Consider the following 21,522-nt stretch of genomic DNA (forward strand, 5'->3'; position numbering starts at 1 on the left):
CTGGAAGGGAAATTGTTTATTCTTCCATACCCCACATATTTTAGAGCCAGGGCATACTGCCTGATTTTTTTCACCATTTCTTTTAGAAAATTACCCTTCAAACTTAAGCCGAACTCCTAGATTGTTTAAGCTAATTCCATCTGGCTGGACCATAATCTGTGCCTCCTCAGGTCCTTGCCTCCTGTCCTATCAGAAGACTAGCATCAAGCTAATTCATGCCACCTCAGTCTGCCACCATTCTGGGGGATGGCATAGCTGACAAGGACAACTGTATTAAACTCAATCTCTTCTCAACTTCATGACCTTCATACTTTTAGAGTCTGTCAGCTGCATGCTACATTGGCCATCAGCTTTCATGACCATAAACCATGAATCTTATTACCTGGAACTAATCCACCTTTGAAAACCCAACTCTAATTATTCCAGCCTCTGGCCATAATGTAACCTCTTCTATTTCTAAATCGTACATTCAGTTAGTCTCACTATATTTGGTTCTTATTCTATCGAGACTCTCAGTTTAAAAATGCAACTTTCTATCATCCATGCTCCCTAGGATGATCAATGATCCTGGTTTACCTGGGATCTTCCTGATTTTAGAATCAATGGTCCTACGTTCAGGAAAATTCTTAGGACTAAGCACACCTATATCCTGTCTTGAATCTTTTCATTATTCAGCCTGTACTCCATGATTACATTTCACCCAAATGGTGGTGATATTCTAAACTTTAATAGTCTTCCTTTTCCTTCTATTAAGCTTCAACATTAGAACTCACAAGTCAGTCCTAATCATACTTGCTCCCTATCTGTGGAGTGCTACTTCAAAAGATCATGCTGCTGCTAAGTCACCTCAGTCATGTCCGACTCTGTGCAACCCCAGAGACGGCAGCCCACCAGGCTCCCCCGTCCCTGGGATTCTCCAGGCAAGAACACTGAAGTGGGTTGCCATTTCCTTCTCCAATGCATGAAAGTGAAAAGTGAAAGTGAAGTCGCTCAGTCGTGTCTGACTGTTAGTGACCCCATGGACTTCAGCCTACCAGGCTCCTCCATCTATGGGATTTTCCAGGCAAGAGTACTGGAGTGGGGTGCCATTGCCTTCTCCGTCAAAAGATCATAAAGCCCTGCAAACTGGCTCCACCATAAATTAGTATCTTCCTTGCATGTGGGTTTTCATAGTGCCTAGAAATTCTTGCATCTCTCAGAAGGGGCCTTGACATCCTATCTGATGGAGAAAGTCAACACAGACAGGGAAGTCAGTTGCCACACTTCCACATTTACCTGCATCTCCACTCTGCCTTTTCTGACTCTCTCCTATAAAAAGCAAAGATAGTTCTCTCCTCAGATCCAAGGATAACCTTATGATCCGAATCACATTCTGCCCATTGCCTCAAAATACATTTATTAACTATAATTGTTTCCATACTTTCCTGCTGATGAGTCACTTGACAGTGCTTGATAAAAATGCAGATTGTAAGATTCTCCTCTGGAAACCTATCTTTAAAGGAATGATGCAAGGGATCATTTTATCGTAAGGCAAATTTTAAGATCTTCAATTGTTCTCTCTTTTTTAATCTTTTAATCTAATCCTTTCAAGCATCTCTTTCCCATCAGCCCACAGAGAACTACACATTTTTCTCATCTTATAATTAATACCATCACCACAAAAATGATTTCACTCTCATTCCTGTGTTCAGTTACCCTCTTACTTCCTGCCTTCCTTCTGTAGCCAAATATTTTTCTGCCAAACCACCTTTTTTTTCTCCTTGAACTTTCCAACATCTGGCTGAAAGGGTTTCCAACAGTGGGGCCTTGATAAAGAAAGTACAATACTTACTGCTGTATTCTTGGGATACGTTGAAAATTATCTCACCTAAACTCTTAATAGAAATTAACATCATTGATCATCCCCTTGTTTAAGACGTGTTTCCTTTTACTTCCTTACCATCATACCTTTGTGTTTTCTTCCACCTGTCTGGGTTTCCATTAGTTTCTTTGTCTTTTTTTAACATATATATTTCATGACACTCAGCTCTAGTCATTATTCCTTTCATATGCTTCTTTTCTGAGCAATCTCCTCCACCCCCAGTTTCAACAAACTTCTCTGTTGGTGTCTCTCAGATGGATTTCTCAAGTCCAAACTTCTTTTCTGAGCTCCAGATACATACAGTAAAAAGCCTACTTGCCATCTGCTTTATCTCACTTGTTTATCTCAATCAGCCTGCACTGAACCAGTTATTTCTTACCTCTTCTAAAGCTTACTCTGGCCAAAACACTTCCTCTGTCTTAATCTTGACACATTTCCAACCATCACCATGGAGCTGTCAACTCTTCTGGAATTGTATTGCTGAAGAAATATTTGGAAAATACCAAATAGCACAAAGAAGAACAAGGACAAAGGAGGAGGGAGAAGAAAGAAAACAGAGGAGGAATAGAAGCTGAAGAAAAATACTCATAATGCTAATATTCCAGAGATACCTGGTGCTAAGGTGCTTGTGAGTACTGCTAGAGTCTTTATATGTGTGGTGTGTGTGTGTGAGCCTCTCAGTCATGTCCAACTCTTTGTGACCCCATGGACTGTAGCCTGCCAGGCTCCTTTGTCCATGAGGTTCTCCAGAAAAGAACACTGGAGTGGGTTTCTATTTCCTTCTCCAATATGTGTGGTGCCATAATTCAAATGTTGCTCCATAACCAGTCTTACTTTTTTTTTAATGTACACATGGTCTTTGCAACTCAATATAAAATGCAGAGACATTTGTACAAAGGTACAGACCTTCGCCAACAAAGGTCTGTATAGTCAAAGCTATGGTTTTTCCAGTAGTCATGTATGAATGTGAAAGTTGGACCATAAAGAAGGCTGAGGGCCAAAATATTGATGTTTTTGAACTGTGGTGTTAGAGAAGACTCTTGAGAGTCCTTTGGACAGCAAGAAGATCAAACCAGTCAATCCTAAAGGAAATCAACCCTGAATATTCATTGGAAGCACTGATGCTGAAGCTGAAGCTCCCATACTTTGGCCACCTGATGTGAAGAGCTGACTCATTAGAAAAGACCCTGATGCTGGGAAAGATTGAAGGCAGGAGTAGAAGGGGATGACAGAGGATGAGATGATTGGACGGCATCACCGACTCAGTGGAAATGCGTTTAATCAAGTTCCGGGAGATGGTGAAGGACAGGTAAGCCTGGCATGCTGTAGTCCATGGGGTTGCAAAAAGTTGGACACGAGTGAGTGACTGAACAACAACAAATATAATCAACCTCAAATATCATTCTATAATAACATTTTATTCTGTCATATGGCAACATAAGATTTTATCTTTTTACTAAATTAAGACTTGTTCAACAAAATCAAAAGTTATGCCTGTTGCAGATTTTTCCTACTTTATTATTGTTATAATGCTCATTCTGTTTATATATCTCTCATGGTCCCTTGTAGGGACATAGGAACTTGAGACATGCTAAATTTTAAGTCATTTGATATATGAAATATCAAACTGACCTCTAGAAATTCTTAGCTGAGGTACATGCATGCCCCCATTTCTCCATGCTTCCCATTCTGTTTATCAGAATAAGAAATGACTATTTGATCAGTTCAGTAGTTTTTCCCTGCCCATCTTTGGCATTTCTGTCAGGAAACATTCTGTGGCAGGTCTCGGTACATGCCCTTTGCCGGATCAGTTTCACCATCAAAAAAAAGATACCGTATTTAACAGACACTTTGATTGGAATAGCTCCTGGTATATGATTTGGGTTAATTACTGTCATCATCCTTCAAGCCCTTGGCATGGCTTCTGTTTGGATAAGCAAACTTAGCATTGGTGTCAAGCCAAAAAATTAATTCTTAATGTAGTGGGATATAAACTGCTATGAAACCCAACTGTTAAAAGGGAATTAAAGCATCCTAATTAGACATAACTAACAAAGACCAATAATTTAATGAATACTACACAAAAAGTTTCAGTTTTTCCAAAATACAATGTTAATTATTCTTTTTCCACAAAAATACTGCATGTAATCCTGGGCATTTTGTTGTCAATAACAGGTTTTATTTGAATTTTAAAAGAGCAAATTATTTTGTGCTGGTAGAGAAGTTTTAAAAATGAGTCTTGTTCTGTCCTTCAGAAACCCTTGGGAAAGTTGGCATGATACCTGTCTGCATATTTTTGTATAAAATATATAAAATTACCATACTGAAACCATTATCCCTGATCTGAGCATACAGTTGTAAAGTATGGAGTATGTATGGAAGGATTAAAGTGATTAATAGAGCCTGACATGAAAGCCAGAAGGGGGCAGTCTAGATGCTAAAATAGCATTTTCAGTTTATTTTATTCAAGGAAGATAGAAATAAGGATTTTAAGGAAATAAAATAATTAATATATACCATACAAAATTAAACCACAAAGTGAAGAATAAAATGTTGAAACAGTTCCAATTATTTTAGTCCCTATTTGAAAACAAAACTAACGCTAGTAAAGTAATGCTCAAAATTCTCCAAGCCAGGCTTCAGCAATATGTGAACCGTGAACTGCCTGATGTTCAAGCTGGTTTTAGAAAAGGCAGAGGAACCAGAGATCAAATTGCCAACATCCGCTGGATCATGGAAAAAGCAAGAGAGTTCCAGAAAAACATCTATTTCTGCTTTATTGACTATGCCAAAGCCTTTGACTGTGTGGATCACAATAAACTGTGGAAAATTCTGAAAGAAATGGGAATACCAGACCACCTGATCTGCCTCTTGAGAAACCTGTATGCAGGTCAGGAAGCAACAGTTAGAACTGGACATGGAACAACAGACTGGTTCCAGATAGGAAAAGGAGTATGTCAAGGTTGTATCAGAGAAGGCAATGGCACCCCACTCCAGTACTCTTGCCTGGAAAATCCCATGGACGGAGGAGCCTGGTGGGCTGCAGTCCATGAGGTCACTAAGAGTCGGACATGACTAAGCAACTTCACTTTGACTTTTCATTTTCATGCATTGGAGAAAGAAATGGCACCCCACTCCAGTATTCTTGCCTGGAGAATCCCAGGGATGGCGGAGCCTGGGGGCTGCCTTCTATGGGGTCGCACAGAGTCAGACACGACTGATGTGACTTAGCAGCAGCAGCAGCAGTAAGGCTGTATATTGTCACCCTGTTTATTTAACTTATATGCAGAGTACATCATGAGAAATGCTGGACTGGAAGAAACACAAGCTGGAATCAAGATTGCTGGGAGAAATATCAATCACCTCAGATATGCAGATGACACCACCCTTATGTCAGAAAGTGAAGAGGAACTAAAAAGCCTCTTGATGAAAGTGAAAGTGGAGAGTGAAAAAGTTGGCTTAAAGCTCAACATTCAGAAAACGAAGATCATGGCATCCAGTCCTGTCACTTCATGGGAAACAGATGGGGAAACAGTGGAAACAGTGTCAGACTTTATTTTTCTGGGCTCCAAAATCACTGTAGATGGTGATTGCAGCCATGAAATTAAAAGATGCTTACTCCTTGAAAGGAAAGTTATGACCAACCTAGATAGCATATTCAAAAGCAGAGACATTACTTTGCCAGCAAAGGTTCGTCTAGTCAAGGCTATGGTTTTTCCTGTGGTCATGTATGGATGTGAGAGTTGGACTGTGAAGAAGGCTGAGCACCGAAGAATTGATGCTTTTGAACTGTGGTGTTGGAGAAAACTCTTGAGAGTCCCTTGGACTGCAAGGAGATCCAACCGGTCCATTCTGAAGGAGATCAGCCTGGGATTTCTTTGGAAGGAATGATGCTAAAGCTGAAACTCCAGTACTTTGGCCACCTCATGCAAAGAGTTGACTCAATGGAAAAGACTCTGATGCTGGGAGGGATTGGGGACAGGAGGAGAAGGGGACAACAGAGGATGAGATGGCTGGATGGCATCACTGACTCGATGGACATGAGTCTGAGTGAACTCTGGGAGTTGGTGATGGACAGGGAGGCCTGGTGTGCTGCGATTCATGGGGTCACAAAGAGTCGGACAGGACTGAGCGACTGATCTGATCTGATCTGAACGTCATAAAGTAATCCTAATTCTTAAATTTCAAAGGGAGAGACTCTCAAACATTATTTGGTCCATATTCTTTTCCACCTTTTCTCTTGTTGGGTAGTCAGTTTTCCTGAGAATCCTTCCACAAGGAAGATTCATTGTTCTCTCAGTACATCCCCCTGTAGAGAGTATTTGTTGTCGCGATTACTTCCTTGTATCTTCCAATCTCTAGTCTATCTTAATTCTGCACAAATTGGAAAAAATTGAGTATGTTTAAGAAATACAAGTTAGGTTGAAAGTCAGGAAAATTTTCTCCATATAATGTTGTCTTACCAAAAAGTAAAGCAGATTAAAAAAAACAAAAGCTAGACTAGTAATCATATAGAAAGTCATAAAGTAGGAAATACATGGATGTATGTAAAGAAATGCACATATTTTGGAGAAATGAAAATAAATCTCTGATCTTTCACAGACAACATAAAAATGGTATGGAGGATTCAGGGACCTCCAATAACACTTTTATCACTTTTAATTACTTTTAGTAATTAAAAAGTAAGTTTGAGGCCAGACTGTGTTGACATGAATGTACCATAGTAGAATGAGGTAATCTTTTTGATGTGATCTTTACTGAAGAAGTAACTTTCGGCAAGCTGGTTTCTGTTTGAGCCTCCATAACTTGATAAATGTTTAGAAACCAGATCTGTAAACAAACCTCCATAAGGACTAGGGTTCTTTTTTTAAGGAAAAATTTTGCAAAAGTGGTCCACCGAAACTTTGAGAGGTTCCATTTAGATATAACTAAAGATGACTTTTAAACAAGGAAAATTATTTATTATAGAGGAGAGGGTATGATTATGTTTACAACAATAATGATTACTTTTTCACTTTTAAGCTTTAAAGCAAGCTACTCATTGAGTGTATGGTGAGACTATATACAAATGAAAACTATGATTCAGAGATGTGTACAAATGCCACAGCACACAAATTTCAAAGTCTGCTTCAGTGTTTCTGCTTCAGTGGATTTGCTTTTCTTGGATACCCTTAAAAATTGCACTCATATAAATGAAACACTGTTATAATGGTAAGAAAAAATAAAATGATAGTTTAAAGTTCCCTGGGTGTTCTTTCAGTCTCTAGTTATTTATTCATCCATTCAAAATGCTTATTGAACACCATGTTACAAGCTATTGAGTGTTTAGTTGAAATGTGTTATTTAGATGGCAGTAACAGAGGAAAAAAAGGCAAAAATTCCTGCTCTTATAAAGCTTAAAACCTAGAGGTAAGAGAAAGACAAAATACAAGCAAATACATTTTCTACTACGCAGGTAATTAATAAAAAATTATGGGGAGAAAAGCACAGAAGGGATATTGTGATATAAAATAGGGTGGTTGAACAAGTCTTCATTGATGAGGTGACACTTGAGGAAAGACTTGCAGAAGTTGGGAGAACATAAGCCATATGGATATCTGGGAGAAAAATGCCCTAACTAGCGGGATCCCAGGGAAGGAGCATGTCTGATTGCCCAGGAATAGTAGAGTCAGGGCTGCTGGAATAGAATAGTAAAATGAGCTTTAGGAAGTTCTGAGATTAAAAAGACAAACAGGTTCAGGTCCTCCAAGGCTTTAAGCATATGTGTGTGCTAAACTGCTTCAGTTGTGTCTGACTCTTTGTGACCCCATGGACTGTAGCTTGCCAAGCTCCTCTGTCTGTGGGATTCTCCAGGCAAGAATACTGGAGTGGGTTGCCATGCCCTCCTCCAGGGGATCTTCCTGACCCAGAAGGGAACCCACATCTCTTCATCTACCTGCACTGGCAGGTGGCTTATTTACCACTAGCACCACCTGGGAAGCCCTTAACAGGCTCTTGTAAAGACTTGGGATTTCACTCTGAGATGTGAACCTTTGGAGATTTGGGACATAAGACTGATATGATCTAACTCATATCTGTGAAACAAACAACTTGATGTATGTTGTGAACAGATAGTACAGGGACAGGCTGTTGGCAGGAAGACTCATAAGAAGACAATTACAATAATTCAAGTGAGAAATGATAGTGATTTGGACAAAGGGTAGCTGTGAAATTGATGAGTAGTGTTTGAAATCTGGGTTATTTGATATATTTTGAAGATAGAGCCAATGGGGATTTGATGATGAATTGGATGAGGAAAAAGAGAGAGGTCAAGGGTGATTGCAAGATATAGTAACTGGAAGAACAGTGTTGCCATGAGCTGAAATTAGATGTCAAAGAGGAGGGTCCACCTCTGGGGTTCAGAGGACAGGTTGGGCTGGAGATATAAACTTGGAGTAAAGGTAACTAAAGTCAAGAGACTGGATGACAATATCTAGCTAAAAAAAAGAAGCAGTCCAAGGTCTTTAGGATCAAAGAGGAATAATTTAGTTTATCTACTCATCTAAACCTGGTATACACACAAAGCTCCAATCTGCAGCATCTGTATCATACACACATTCATAGGACTATCAATCCTTTAAAACAATTCAAGGTTGAAACTACAAAATCCTGAGCTATTAGATTCTAAAGTATTCATTTCTCTGTAGTTCATTCCAGCTCTCAACATTAGCAACTTGGACACAAGGCAGCTTTCAGTAATTCTAGCTGCTTATTTTTAAAGGACTCATTACTATTATTTCTTTTTTTCTTTCAATCTCCTCTTTGCAATGGTTGGGGGTAGAATTAGGGCAAATAGCTGATTAGGTTAATTTTCTTCAATCACTGCTCATTTTAGTTACTTACAAAAAGGAAAAATAAGTATAATATAAAAATTCAGAGTTTTATTATTTTTTTGTCTCTTTCACTTTCTCATATTCTTTCCTCTCTCCTTCCTTCTCTCCCTTCCTTCCTCTCATTTTTCTAAATGGATTCATTTGGGGGATATTTTTAGCACTTACACACACAAATCAGAGTAGATATCTTCTGGTAAAATTTGACTAGAAATTACTAAGACTTACTATGTTTCCCAAACTAAGTCACATACATCTCACTTAAAAACTTCGACACAACCATGTAACTTAGAGTTTAAAATTTGGAAACCACTAAGTACATTTTATATCCATCATAACATATAGATTCTTTTTTATAGGATACATTTTAAATGCTAAACATGTAATTAATTAGTCTGTAATCCCCAAGAGTCGAGTATCGTCCTAATACTCACCTATCATTTTGCACCAGGATTTGGTCTTTCAGTACAGTTCTGGAGTTGATTACACTGACTTGCTTTAAAGCATGAGCTGGGGAAGAAGATGGCGAGTGCTTTTATATCCATAAAGGCAACCAATGCACAAAATAGAAATATCATGAAAGATTATACAAATTAGAGTATTCTTTGTGTTTTGGATTCACAGGTATACCGGGAGCCTTTCCATTTCCCCCAGTATTTCCCCCTCATCTAAAATGTCCTGTTCGATGCACGATACTGGATGCTTGGGGCTGGTGCACTGGGATGACCCAGAGGGATGGAATGGGCAGGGAGGAGGGAGGAGGGTTCAGGATGGGGAACACATGTATACCTGTGGTGGATTCATTTTGATATTTGGCAAAACTAATACAATTATGTAAAGTTTAAAAATAAAATAAAATTTAAAAAAAAATAAAAAATAAAATAAAATAAAATGTCCTGTAATATGCACCCCACTCCAGTACTCTTGCCTGGAAAATCCCAAGGATGGAGGAGCCTGGTAGTCTGCAGTCCATGGGGTCGCTAAGAGTCAGACACGACTGGGTGACTTCCCTTTCACTTTTCACTTTCATGCATTGGAGAAGGAAATGGCAACCCACTCCAGTGTTCTTGCCTGGAGAATCCCAGGGACGGGGGAGCCTGGTGGGCTGCCATCTATGGGGTCGCACAGAGTCGGACATGACTGAAGTGACTTAGCCGCAATGTCTTGATAAAACTTAGATTCTATAACGAAAAATCCTACAGAAAATTCTTTCTTAGACATTAGAGAGAGTGCTAAGTTGTTTTGGATCTTCCATAGAAGGGTTTAATATTTGCCAAATGGAATGATTTTCTTTCTTTAAAAGAAACATGGAATATCATCAAGTCTTAATATTGTAAAAATGCTATTATAGTGAAAATTGTTAAGAAAATACAATGTAAATTCCCCAAATCTCTGTCTTGTTCTTAGTAATGTCAGTAATATTAACAACAGCTTCCTATCTGTCAGCAATATTCTAAATGTTTTACATATTTTAACTCTTATGTTTCAAAAATAACCCTGTGAGGAAGATCCTACAATTACCCTTATTTTACAGATAAAAAGTACAGAGAAAGCAGGTTACACAAATCAAAGCAGGTTACACAAATCAAAGTCACACATCTATAACTACAAGAATAAGGTTCAAGTTGTGTGTGTATGAATGTGCACTCAATCGTGTCCAACTCTTTGACACTCAATGGGCTGTAGCCTGCCAGGCTCCTCTGTCCATGGGATTTCCCAGGCAGTAATACTGGAGGTGTTTGCCCCTTCCTTCTCTAGAGGATCATCCTAACCCAGGTATCTATCCCTTGTCTCTTGCATCTCCTAAACTCCAGGCAGGTTTTTTATGAGCTGAGCCACTGAAGAAGCCCCGAGGTTCAAACTGCTGTTAGTGAATTCCATGGGAAACATCTCAGAGTTCGGCATATTTTTGTCTTTTTTTTCACAGTATAATACTTGAATTTCAGACTTCTTATTTTTAAAAGGAAGGAATTGGAGATTTCTGAGCTCTCTACATGCATTCTATGCTTTTTATTTCTAGAAGTAAACATCTTGCCCTTAAACGAAGCATCTGATTTGCATCAAGTGTCTCTGTGAAACATAGGATTCCATGTCTCATTGAATGAAAATCTGGGGATGTTGTAGCCTCTTCTGCCTAGGGCACATTTTCATCTTCATAGCTGATAATTATAAACATTTATATTTACGTATTTACAATTTATAGAATATGTTCACATACATTGTACAATTTGAGCATTAGAATGACCTGATAAGATAAAGAGAATAGAATAGGTAAGCTTACCCATATTTTTCAGGGAAAAGTAAAATTCAGAACAAGTGACTTGCCTAAAGCCCAAAGTTGTCAAAGAGACAAACAGGGGGAGAGAGAAAGAGAGAGAGAGAGAAAGATTGACACACTCTTTCCTGTCTTTCATTCTAAGTCAGTGGGCTTGTTCCTACAAATTTGATATAATGTTTAAGAGCTTGATTGGCCTCTGGCATGAAACAGGGGCAGCGATGGATTTAAATTCTGCAATTTATCATGTCTTAACTTGTGCAAGATACATATTCTCTTTGTAAAATCAGGACCATGCAGCCTCAGGAGGTTTTGGGAAAGATTTAAGCAAAACATTTGTGAATATACTGACAAAATTAATACCCAAGACATCTTAGCTATCATAAGTATTTTTAGTATGGATAAGAGCCTAAACTTCTAAATATAAATATGTAAATTTACCTTTGTATTTCATATCTTTTTTGATAAAGTCTTCTCTCACTCCTGATTGATTCTGTTTTGTAATATTCCCATGAGGTGAGACTTGTAGATTTTTCAGAGCTGGATGGATTTTTAGACATCTGATGTATCCAAACCAAATAATAATATAAATTCTACTTGAAAGAAAGTGAAAGTCGCTCAGTCGTGTCCGACTCTTTGCGACCCCATGGACTATACAGTCTATGGAATTCTCCAGGCCAGAATACTGGAGTGGGTAGCCTTTCCCTTCTCCAGGGGATCTTCCCAACCCAGGGATTGAACTCAGGTCTCCCACATTGCAGGTAGTTTCTTTACCAGCTGAGCCACAAGGGAAGTCCAAGAATATTGGAGTGGGTAGCCTATCCCTTCTCCACTGGATCTTCCTGACTCAGGATTGAATCGGGGTCTCCTGCATTGCAGGCAGATTCTTTCACCAGCTGAGCTATGAGGGAAGCCCATAGATTCTACTTATCTGTCATCAGCTCTGGTAGTGAGAGGGTGAATGATAGGAAAAGAAGTACAAGTGTCTGGGTGATCAGCAGTGAGGAAAGGCAGAGCAGGGACATAGTACAGGACTGGACACAGCTGGCCCAAGTCCAAGGGAAATAACTGCAGGAATGTGACACTAACTGTAACTAGATTTGAAGTTGTTTGGTGGGATGTTTTATTATCAATTTTATATCAGTTAATCTATTTTTTGCCCTGTTCTGTGTCATCAGTAATAAAATGACAATATATATGGCTGACCTTTTACATATATCTATCTAGCATTATGAGTAATATTTTGCCTGCTTTTTAAAAGCTTTCATGTATTTTTTACTCAGCATCCAAAAAATCAAAATCCCAGAAATATTCACTTTAGAAAACATATTCTATTTCCAGTATAAAAATGATCTCTACTCACCACCTTTCTGAATTGTAACAGAGAAGACATGATATTGAAGTAATTAGAAAAAAGTTCCATTTACATTTTTCTAATTATGGCATATTTCTGATGGTGAGATTGTAACATCTATTAATGTCAGCCCAGCTTCAAGAAAATTTTCCACTCGTTACCGCAGAGGACTGGTGTACTTAAGAAGTTTTATCAGTGCTGGGAAGGAATGATGTTTTTTTCCAAAACTGGAGACTTAGAAAAGAGCCACAGCTTTCAAAAGTGTATTCCATATTTTATGGTAAATTAAATATTGAACTTAAAACTTACATATTGCCTGCTTTTAAAGCTATATTTCCCAAGGTAATGTAATTTATATTTCATGTGATCTTTAAAATAAATAGCAATACTGACTCATAGCAATAAATAGCAATACTGGCTCATTACAAATCATTCCATTAACTCTGAAGAGACATACTTTTGGTAGAAACAATGGAGGCAGATTCATCTGTTTAACAGTTATGGAGTGCCTAGCATGAGGCTACCTAAGTGCTAGGGACAGAGACAATGACAGACTGCATCCTCATTCTAGCCCTCAGAGATACTCATAGACCTGCCTTTCCTACACACTAAACATAAGTTATTACTTAGCCTGACCAAGTAGGCAAGGGCTCATTTCCAAAATTGCTAGCCCTTAAGAAAAGATAAGGTGCTTCTCTTACTAAGAATGACCACAGCCATCTGACGATGCATCAGATATTTCTGAATGCATCTACATGTAGAACATTTCAGTTTGAGAAAGGAGTGTAAACAAGGAATAAAAAAATAGTAGTGCATATCTAATGTGTATTAGCTTAGAAAAAACATCAGGAAAATGGCTTTTTTTTTTCATAGCATTCAAATACTAAATTGTACTGATCCTATTATGAACTGGTTTCATATCTTTCTGACCTTTACATCCAGGTAAAATGTAAAGTGAATTAATAGATAACAGTTCATGCAGAAAACACTAAGACATAACTCTATGTTTCTTTTTAGCCTGGAATTTTGAAGTAGTTCACTGATTTTATAGTCATTTCTCAGTGGTGTTCCAGAAAGGGATAGCACAAGGATCCTGATGGTGGTCTATATGAGAAACCATCTATAGCTGGGAAGAGAGATGATGGCACATCCAGTTTTCAGAGTGAGAGAATGATCGATCTCTAGAATTAAACTAATGCTAGATTTCAAACACCCTTGTGTCCTAATTACATAAAGATCAAACAGCTTCATTTATACAAACATCTTTGGATCTTAATTTAAAATACTAACGCTATAGAAATAAAAATTAGTAGTAAATAAACTCAGTTGTTTTGTAAAAGTTGGACAACAATTATTCCCCTAGATTTTCTTTTCGTTTGTCTCTCTCCCACAACATGCAACAATACATTTTAAACATTTATTATTTATTTGATATGAATCTAAAAAGAAAGCAGAATGTTTAGATTCATTATATTCTAAACTTGCGTAGAGTTTATAAATTATCTAATCTCTTATTTCATAGATGAACAAACTGATCCTGGGGAATAACATTTTGCTTAAAAATAGTATGTGAAGTTGATTTTTAGCTGATGTGTCCCAAAGTATTTGTTTCTTTTCTAGAGAAAGGAAGATGTTCAGCTCCTGACTTAACAATCATGAATGAATAAAAATGCAGAGTAAGAAATCAGACAATCAATGGGCTTTCGGAATGGGTTAGCACACTGTATCTTAGGCTTATTTTTCATTGTGTCCTCACCTTTTTCTTGTTCACTGAAGGCCTGAAGCAAATTCGTGAGATTTTTGGTTTTAGACAGAATTTCCTGGTATGTTCCCATTTGTGCTACTCTGCCACTTTCCATTACAACAATGAGATCCATCTGTGGTAGAAGTGTGAGGTTGTGTGTCACTAAAATTCGAGTCTGAAAAAGAGTATTTTATTCCTTGGGTTACAAAGGATAGTCAAAATAACTATTTTAAAGAGAGCTTCAGGGCGTCTCTGGTGGCTCAGTGGTAAAGAATCCACTTGACAGTGTAGGACAAGGGTTCGATCCCTGGTCAGGGAAGAGCAACTAAGCCCATGTGCCATAACTACTGAGCTGTGATCCGGAGCTGGGGACCACAACTATTGTGCTCACACGTCACAGCTACTAAAGCCCGAGCACCCTAAAGTCTGTGCTCCACTATAAGAGCTGCTGCTGCTGCTGCTAAGTGGCTTCAGTTGTGTCTGAGTCTGTGCGACCCCATAGACAGCAGCCCACCAGGCTCCCCCGTCCCTGGGATTCTCCAGGCAAGAACACTGGAGTGGCTTGCCATTTCCTTCTCCAATGCATGAAAGTGAAAAGTGAAAGTGAAGTCGCTCAGTCGTGTCTGACTCTTAGCGACCCCATGGACTGCAGCCCACCAGGCTCCTCTGTCTGTGGGATTTTCCAGGCAAGAGTACTGGAGTGGGGTGCCATTGCCTTCTCTGCCACAACAAGAGAAGCCAGCACAATAAGAAGGCCCATGCATTGCAACTAGAGAAAAGACCACACAGCAATGAAGACCTAGCACAACTAAAAATAAATAAAATTTAAAAAAAGAGAGCTTCAATCATTATTTTTTGTTTTTACAATTTCAGAGTATAATTCTTGGGAGGCACCCATTTAAGATAGCACATAAATATCTCACAATGAATGATGATACACTACTTGACAGAAATAAAAAAAGTCAGCAAATGTTTTACCCCATGAGTTCAGGTATTCTTCATTCATTAAGAACGAATCAAATTTACAACAAATTAAAAACAGTCTTATAACTGTCATTCTTGCGTCCTTTTTTGAAGGTTCTGTACTGTTACATGGAGAAGGCAATGGCACCCCACTCCAGTGTTCTTGGCTGGAGAATCCCAGGGATGGGGGAGCCTGGTTGGCTGCCGTCTATGGGGTCGCACAGAGTCGGACACGACTGAAGCGACTTAGCAGCAGCAGCAGCAGTACTGTTACAAGGGGCTTCCCAGGGGGTGCTACTGGTGAAGAACTGGCCTACCAATGCAGGAGATGCAAGAGTCCTGGGTTCGAGCCCTGGGAAGATCCCTTGGAGAAGGGCATGGCAACCCACTCTAGTGGGTTTTCTTGCCTGGAGAATCCCATGAACAGAGAAGCCTGGCAGGCTACAGTCCATGGCGTGGCAAAGAGTTGGACACAACTGAAGCAACTTAGCATGCACGTTGTGTTACAAAAACATGTTTAAGTTATAACACGTAGTCTTTATTTTTAAATCTTTCCATATTATTATATAATATACACTAAATTGAATGAGAAGATTTATCTTGGGTTCATTTCAATAAGTAAAGACATTGGTCTGTGATTTACTTAAATATTTATTTTGCCATCTTATACATTTATTTACTTTTTCCAGAATTCTCTGTATAAATAAATCTATAAGCACACACTGTGAATACACGCATATGGCTCTGCAGTCAGAGAGACTTTTAAAAATCTCTGCGGTTCTTGGGGTTTCCCTGGTGGCTCAGTGGTAAACAATCCACCTGCCAATGCAGGTGACATGGGTTTCATCCCTGATTCGGGAAGACCCCACATGGTGTGGAGCAACTAAGCCTGTGCGTACCACAGCTATTGAGCCTGTGCCCTAGAGCTGAGAACCACAACTATCAGTTCATGTGCTGTAACTACGGAAACCCTGTCCACAGAGCCTTTGCTCTGCAATAAGAGAAACCACCGTAATGAGAGCTCCGTGCACCGCAGCTAGAGAGTAGACCCTGCTCTCCACCACCAGAGAAAGCCTGCACAGCGGTGAAGACCCAGCACAGCCAAAAAAAAAAAAAAAAAAAAAAAATTTCTGTGGTTCTTAAATTGGGCAGCTATATCAAGTATTATGAGTTCTAAGTTTCTTCGTATATAAAACAGGAGTATTGATAACGCTTATCTCAGAGACTTGCTATAAGAACTAAATGAACTAATTTAGTGTCAAATTAGTCATATTTAACTAGTGTCAAATATGATATGCACTTGGTAAATATTAATTCCTTTTTCCTTTGTTCCTTCACAAAACAATTGGATTGTTATTAAGGTTATGTTTAAAATACCTACTTTTAAGTAAAAAATAATAAATACTATTTTCCATAAAAGTGCTATACAACAAAATTCCATTTTTCCAAAAAATGATCAGCTAAGCTTAAAACACTCATTTGGATGTGTAAATCACCTTTGAATACAGTATGAGTCAATGAGGTAATAATCACAGAAGTAGAGTATACTTGTAAAAATGTTAAAATATTCATTAAAGTCTGTGAAAGAGCAATACACCATCCCATTCTTAATGTGAAATTTGACTACTCTGCATCAACAAATAAAGTATTAGAATTTGGGGCCCAGTGCTACGTAGAGTATTCTCCCCTTCCCTCACAAAAGCATATGTGATGCTATGGCTACCTTGTTCCTTAACATGCCAGAGGACCCAATCACTTTTTCAAAAAGTTGCTTTGCAACATGAACATCAACGGCAGACAAGGGATCATCTAGGAGGTAGATGTCAGCCCCACTGTAGACAGCTCTGGCCAGACACACTCGATGCTTCTGTCCGCCACTTATATTCACACCCTGAAAATGAAGCAGGAGAAAAAAAAATAGGGAAAATGTGTAAATCTCAAAGAACACATGCATGCATGAGTGTGTGCTCAGTCGCTCCAGTCATGTCTGACTTTGCAACACTAAGGACTGTAGCCTACCAGGCTCCTCTGTCCATGGGATTCTCCAGGCAAGAATACTGGAGTGGGTAGCCATTCCCTTCTATAGGGGATCTTTCTGACCCAGGGATCTAACCCAGGTCTCCTCCATTGGCAAGTAGGTTCTTTACCATGGAGCCAACTGGGAGGCCCCAAAGAACACATAGTTATGTCCAAATTCTCTTCTGTAGCAGGGATAGGTAATAACTCAGGATTAACATTTCAACCTTTCTTTATCCTGAAATTCCAAAAGCCTCTATTTCCTAGTGCCATTAATTTGTGTAAATCAACAGATATATCTGCTTTCTCTTAATTGTTTGCTTTTAAAAAGTAGATACTAACAGTTATGGAGAAAAGAATGTCCAATTCCTTGCCTCTGAAAGGTTGTGCCTGTGGAATATTAAAGGAAACTTTTGGCTGTCATTTGTATACTGACACTGCTGATCATTTTTAAATTGACATATAGGAAATTGAGAATAATAGCTAAATTACCAAAGCAGTAATCAACATGTCCTATTTCTTCTGTAGAAAGATTACTACAAGTCTTGTTGGCAAAAGTACAACTCTAAGAAGCAAGAATAAGGAATATACATCACTCTATGTGAGAATTAGAATCGACATGTACAGCCATGTATGGAGAATTATGTGGCCAGGCCCAATTTACTTGATTTATTTTATATTTAGTGTTTACAGATCTGGTTTAAAAGCTCTCCATGCAGCACAGAACTTAACTAGTGCCCTATAATTGTAAAATGCCATTGCTTCTTTGCCCTTCTCATCTTCCCTCTACTCAACAAATATCTCCTATATTCTGCTGCTGCTGCTGCTAAGTTGCTTCAGTCGTGTCCGACCCTGTGTGACCCCATAGATGGCAGCCCACCAGGCTCCCCCGTCCCTGGGATTCTCCAGGCAAGAACACTGGAGTGGGTTGCCATTTCCTTCTCCAATGCATGAAGGTGAAAAATGAAAATGAAGTTGCTCAGTCGTGTCTGACCCTCAGCGACCCCATGGACTGCAGCCTTCCAGGCTCCTCCATCCATGGGATTTTCCAGGCAAGAGTACTGGAGTGGGGTGCCATCGCCTTCTCCATATATTCTGAGAGCTGTTAAAGAATATGAAAGTGCTAGTCTCTCAGTCATGTCCGACTCTTTGCGACCCCACGGACTGTAGTCTGCTTCCCTCCGTGGAATTCCCCAGCAAGAATACTGAAGTATGTTGCCATTCCTTCTCCGGGTGGAGAGCTATACTAGCACTTGGGATTTAATGAAAAATGAAACCGAGCCTCTGTCATGGGGAGGTCATATTTTAGCAAAGGAGCCAAGAGCAAAAAAATACATACAAAGTAATATGATACATAAATACAACAAAGTAATACGATACATATATCTGTGAGTATGTGTGATTGTAACAGTCTCCAACTCATGGGTTTGTCATGAGCATTTAATGAGCTTAAAATATCTAGGATGAATCCAATACTGAGTACAGATATAACACACATTAGCTATTGTCACTCAATCACTTCTCTCTCTAATCCATCCTCTGACTTGTCATCCTGTATCCTGCAATTATGTCATCTTGCTTAGAAATCTTGGATAGCCACATCTTTCTCTTCTCATTATTCATGAATAATAGCATATTCCTTAGTAGAAATCCAAGACACTTAGATTTTGGCATTAACTCATCTTTCAACCACTCTCCCAATGCTGCCCTCAAGTGACTGACTTACAATCAGACTAGCCTGCCTTTTCCTATCTGCACAGAGAGTGTTCACTCTGCTTGAGTACCCACACCCTTCCTTTGCAATTCAAAAGCTACACACTGCAAGTATTCTTTGAAATCAATCTTCTACCCAGAGTTTCAGGTAAAGCAATTCCTTCCCTCCCTTCTTGTCTTACAGTTTTCTGTTTACTCATCCATTGCTAGAAATAGCAATGTCAGCATCTCATTCTCCTACCCACTCCTACCTAGTTTATTCTTGCACTCCCAGCACATAGTGTCCAAATAAATACTGGTAAAGGCAATTGATAACATCATTGGCAGAGATCCAGTTGATTGCAATCCCTTGAAGACAAAATGATAGCTCTCTTGCTCATCCTTATGTACTCCATTGTAGAAAAAGGGCAAATAACAGATTAATAAATATTTGTGTTCAATTGAATTATGTCAAAGAAAAAGATAATAAAGGTGAAGAAAATCCTACATTCATTATCTTTGTCATCTCACTGTTTTAGTTGGTAAGTCGAGTCTGACTCGTTGTGAACTCATGGACCATAAACAGCTGTAAACAGATTTCCTTCTGAAATATTCAATTACATTGGTAAGGTACATCATCAGATTGGGAGAAATTTAATTATAAAATATAAAAATCAGAATTTATAAGTGGTAATAACACTTAAGGACTATATTAAATCTATACTTCACATTTTGAGTTTTCCACTTTAATTTTTTAATTACATACGATTAGCTATTTCCATCTTCCCAGGTGGCACTAGTGGTAAAGAACCTGCCTGCCAATGTAAGAGACATAAATGATTCTGGTTTGATCCCTGGATTGGGAAGATCCCCCAGAGAAGGGCATGGCAACGTACTCCAGTATTGTTGCTTGGAGAATCCCATGGACAGAGGAGCCTGCTGGGCTACAATAGGGTCGCAAAGAGTCAGACATGACCGAAGCGGCTGAGCATGCATGCATGCATTAGCTATTTCATATTATTAAAGATTGGCTTTATCAGCAAAACGCTCAACATGTATTAACAAGTTTGAAGAAGCCACAGTTCTGTATAATTTTAGCTATAGTGCTATTGCCTAGAGGGATAGTGAAGATGCCAGAAAAAACACAGAGGTTGCAAAAAATTAAATCTACTTAACACTTTGAAAACATACACCTGCAAAGTAACAGGTTATGAATAAAAACAAGGTAAGTCTAGTTAAAAGGTAAGATCTACCTTGTCCTAGATTTTATATTTTATTGAAATATAGATGATTTACAATGTTGTGTTAGTTTCAGATGTACAGCAAAGTGTACATCCTAGATTTTAAATACTGGCACTTTCTACAATTTCATTTATAGTTTTCAATTTATATAACAAGACAAATAATAGGAGGCCAGGGTAAAAACGCTTAACAACGATATGCTCTCTTCTCAGAAATTCAAAATGCTAAGGATTATTTACTTATCTTCATAGTACATATGAATCGTAGGCAGAGGCTGCTTTTGCATTCATGTTTAATTAATGGAGATTTTAGTCAAGGGTTGGGGATAATCTCTCGGGGTTCATTATTTGACTTGTGATATATTATTTTGTTTTGTTTTTAACTACAATACACTGGGCGGCATGATACCTATTCATTAACTCGATGAAAATAAATAGAACAAAGAATATGACGTCTGGGAAACAAGCTCCTCCTGAGGAAGCAGGTGTGAGCATAGAACAGGTACATGATGGCAGCGTCGTCTCAGAGCGTTGCTGGAGCCTGGTCTTGCTGCTGCCTCTGGAGGCGGGGGCTCTGCTGCTACTCTCCTAGGCTTGACTTCGTGCGCAAGAGATTCACAAAGAAACAAAACTACTCCTCCCTCATTAGACAGTGAACGGCGTTACGCCAGAAACCAAGGCAAAGTGTTGATGATCCACTTGGTGGGCTTTCACTCCCCTGTACAGACACTAACAACAGAATTTCCTGCTGATTTTTAATCTGCTTTCCAAGTAGTCAATAAAAAATAATTATTCATCCTTAATACGGCCATCTCTTTCATAGGACTTCTACAATAACTTTAAAAAATTATAGCTGTGTAGCTCTTCAAGACCTCAGGAAGACGGCTATAGATGTTTTATTACTGCAGCTGACGGGAATGTTATTCCTGCATAGGATAAAATATATTTTCCTTACTTTTTCTCCAATCTCAGTTTGATCTCCATTTGGTAACTGCTCCAAATCGGGAAGGAGAGCACAGGCTTCCAAAACTCTCTCATAAAGCTGCTTCTGCATGACAGAGCCAAAGAGAATGTTTTCTTGCAAAATGCAATTCTGAATCCAGGCCTGCTGGGAAACATAAGCCACGGAGCCCTAAAAAAGAAATAAATAAAAGAAATACTCTTAACAGGGGAAAAGGAGAACTTGTCTGTGCCAGATAAAGGGAACATATTTGTCCATAGTTTTCCTTCCTTTAAATTGAATTTTTTTAAAAAAAAATTAGATTATTTCTTAAAATAAATATATTCCATATATATTTTAATCTTATATCCTATTTTAATCTTATGTATTTTTATTAGAGGCCGCTTCAAATGAATTACTTTGTGTTTTTTATTTACTTTCAAGTAGCTTCTACCAAGACTTCCCTGGTGGCTCAGAGGGTAAAAGCATCTGCCTATGATGCAGGAGACCCAGGTTTGATCCCTGGGTCAGGAAGATCCCCTGGAGAAAGAAAAGGCAACCCATTTC

The 21,522-nt window shown here is 38.7% G+C and overlaps 1 protein-coding gene across 1 annotated transcript in view; it reads right to left on the reverse strand.

Annotated features, from left to right (window-relative positions):
- Window positions 1-21,522, reverse strand: part of LOC129644436 (multidrug resistance-associated protein 1-like) — a 95,157-nt gene that overhangs the window by 26,720 nt on the left and 46,915 nt on the right. Inside the window, exons 13-16 of the mRNA XM_055570072.1 lie at window positions 20,971-21,147; window positions 16,790-16,957; window positions 14,116-14,278; window positions 9,165-9,240 (exon numbers count right to left, since the gene is read on the reverse strand). Of these exons, the coding sequence (XP_055426047.1) occupies window positions 9,165-9,240; window positions 14,116-14,278; window positions 16,790-16,957; window positions 20,971-21,147 (584 nt within the window). The remainder of the gene's footprint in view (window positions 1-9,164; window positions 9,241-14,115; window positions 14,279-16,789; window positions 16,958-20,970; window positions 21,148-21,522) is intronic.

Source organism: Bubalus kerabau, chromosome 2, assembly GCF_029407905.1.
Source record: "Bubalus kerabau isolate K-KA32 ecotype Philippines breed swamp buffalo chromosome 2, PCC_UOA_SB_1v2, whole genome shotgun sequence".
Taxonomy (NCBI): Eukaryota; Metazoa; Chordata; class Mammalia; order Artiodactyla; family Bovidae; genus Bubalus; species Bubalus kerabau.